At 38.0% G+C, this 2,860-nt stretch overlaps 1 protein-coding gene across 1 annotated transcript in view; it reads left to right on the plus strand.

The window, feature by feature from the left end:
- Positions 1-2,467, plus strand: part of LOC106870768 (RING finger protein 141) — a 10,093-nt gene extending 7,626 nt beyond the window's left edge. Inside the window, exons 4-6 of the mRNA XM_014916966.2 lie at positions 242-408; positions 1,252-1,374; positions 2,105-2,467. Of these exons, the coding sequence (XP_014772452.1) occupies positions 242-408; positions 1,252-1,374; positions 2,105-2,261 (447 nt within the window). The 3' untranslated portion in view covers positions 2,262-2,467. The remainder of the gene's footprint in view (positions 1-241; positions 409-1,251; positions 1,375-2,104) is intronic.
- The last annotated feature ends 393 nt before the right edge of the window (positions 2,468-2,860 follow it).

Consider the following 2,860-nt stretch of genomic DNA (forward strand, 5'->3'; position numbering starts at 1 on the left):
TATGTTCAGTGCCCCCCCCCCACCATCTTTGTTATTACTCTCTCTCTCATTCTTTCCCTCTTCTCTCTCTCTCTCTCATTCTTTCCCTCTTCTCTCTCTCTCTCTCTCTCTCTCTCTCTCTCTTTCTCCTGTACAATGAGGGATTACACCAGGTAATGGATGGCCACTGCTGCTCTCCTTTCTCTGATTAAATATTACAAAAAAAAGGGTCCAAAATCTGTTCTCCCCTTTCTATTTGCAGATTAACACCCGTACAATGAAAGTGGAATCTTCCCGTCTTCTGAACCTGAGGGAGTATGTGTTGCTCTACAAAGAAATCACGGAGCAAATCGCTAGCATGAACCTGAATGATCAGAGTGGGGACTCAGCATCGAGTGGGACATGCTCAGCCTCCCTACTTTTTAAAGAGTAAGTATTAACTTAAGGGTCGTCACTTTTGATGTTGTTTAGTAATCTCAAAATAGGGGTTTCCTTCTATAAGACACTGAAATCACTCGATTGTAATTATGAACCAAAAGAGAGATGTCTTAGTTGCTAATTACTGATTACTATATTGTCTTTTAGTCCCAGTTTGGATGAAGCAATCTTCCATTGAAGTTCCAACCATGGCCATCCCATTTACCGAGACATCTAGTGTATCCAGGAAAGTTCATAAAAGTGTTTAATAAGTTCAACTGCCCCAAGGACGGGAGAGAGTCTGACACTTTCAGTTTGTGTCCATCGCATGATAGTGTAAAAGAGTGAGCAGATGGTGTTGTCATTTGGGTTGTGACCAGTCTACCTTGGACTACATTATCTAATGTGTTTATTCCTGTTTAAAGACAACAGGTTGTTATTTCATGGAGATTTGGCTGCTATTGTTAGCATGCCTTGTAAAGATATCTGCATTGGCTCATAGTTTCATTGCTGTTATTCAGCTCCAAGGTCAACTATGATGAAAGGTGTTCCAGCTGTGGCCATCCTGTCTTTTTAAGGACAATATTTAAATAATAAAATGCATTATTTCCTTAATTAAGATGATAAGCTATAGTTTGAAGGCAATTTGTTCCCTGCACCAATTTTTCACTGTTCATACTGAGGGTGAGAAGGATCAGCTTACAACAATGGACCTAAATTGAGGTCAAAATATGTGTCTGTAGCTGTCCCTGGGCTCCAAAACAACAGGTGGTCCTTTTCTCCTTAATATGTAAATTCAATAAATTTCTTCAAATTATCTCCCCCCCCCTCATTAGGTTTATATTTTTGTTTCAGGGTTGAACAGATTGGGACTTCATCCGATAAAGAAGATGAAGAATGTTGCATTTGCATGGAAAGGAAGTCTGAAATAATCCTCCCTTGTATGCATTGCTTTTGTGAAATTTGCATTGACTCCTGGTAAGTTCCAAGACTTTCCTACATTACTGTTAAGTAGAATTGGTAGAGCATCAGGAGCATGGCCTAGTGGTTAGGGTGTTGGACGCATGGTCATAAGATTGTGGTTTCAGTTCCTGGACCAGGCGATGTGTTGTGTCCTTGGTCAAAACACTTCATTTCACATTGCTCCAGTTCACTCAGCTGGCCGAAATGAGTAAGCCTACAATGGACTGGCAGCCCATCCAGGGGAGAAAAGAATATATGCACCAGAGATACCAGGAAACTGGCCCTGTGCTCCTTACAGAGTGATGTGGACTGACCACGCAGTGTACAAAATGCCACTGAGGTATTTAGTGATCACTCTTTACTGTTTGTGTTGATGTTGTTGTTGTTGTTACTGCATTGAAGGCTGTAGAATGGTTTTCAATATCAATTGATGTGATTAGAAAACTCTGGATAAGACTTGGCCATGTGGGTTGCACCACATGAGAGTTTAGTGTAGCAGAGCAATTTGCATTCCAAATGATGATTTTGTGTGTGTGTGTGTGTGTGTGTGTGTGAGAGAGAGAGAGAGAGAGAGAGAGTGGGGGAGATATGTGCTTCTGCTGTTAGTCACAAGACAAATTAACCCAAGCTGGAAGCAATCATATGACGTGCTTCATACAAAATAAATTCTCCTTCTGTCATCATTCTGTCATTTTTAACTTCACAGATTGAGACATAAATTTGTTTGTATTCTTTCTTTTTCCAGGAATATTTTGCACAGAACTTGTCCAGTATGTCGTGCCAATGTCCAAGGCGCTGATGACACATGGGTTCTTACCGAAAAGCCAGACAGCACTGAATACGACTCCCAGTTAAAGGGTTATCTAGTAGGACTGGCAGATACTGTGGGAGACCCACAATAGCTCACTTCCATCTTAACTTTAAATCATTAATATCTTTTTCCAATTTATTCCCTCCGTTTAGACAAATCACCTGTGTTCCTGTTTTTTTTTTCTTTTTATATAAAATTATATTTATTCACAAAGAATGTCATGAGTATATGTATAAGTCTGTGTGTGTTTGTGTATATCTGTGTGTGTGTGTGAACGTGTGTGTGTGTCTGTGTGAACATTGTGTGTGTGTATGTATATATATATATGATATGTGTAGGTATATATAAACTAATAAAAGATATATCTATGAATGTATATGTATATGTGTATGCACACTTAGAAACATATATGTATATATATTATATCGATATATCTATATCTATACATACAAGTACATCTATATATATATATATATATATATATATATATATATATATGGAGATGTATAAATGCTTGTGTTTGTATAAATTATTTTTTTTCCTTTTTCTTATAAAAACTCGCCCTACCCCTCTTATCAGATTCTCAACATTTTATAAGCTTAGAAGGTGAATATTCGAAAGAGTCAACAATTGACTTCTTCTTTGGTGTTGGTGTTGGTGTTGGTGGAAGATTTTATTTTCATACAATGT

The sequence above is a fragment of the Octopus bimaculoides genome, chromosome 24 (assembly GCF_001194135.2).
Source record: "Octopus bimaculoides isolate UCB-OBI-ISO-001 chromosome 24, ASM119413v2, whole genome shotgun sequence".
NCBI classification, from domain to species: Eukaryota; Metazoa; Mollusca; class Cephalopoda; order Octopoda; family Octopodidae; genus Octopus; species Octopus bimaculoides.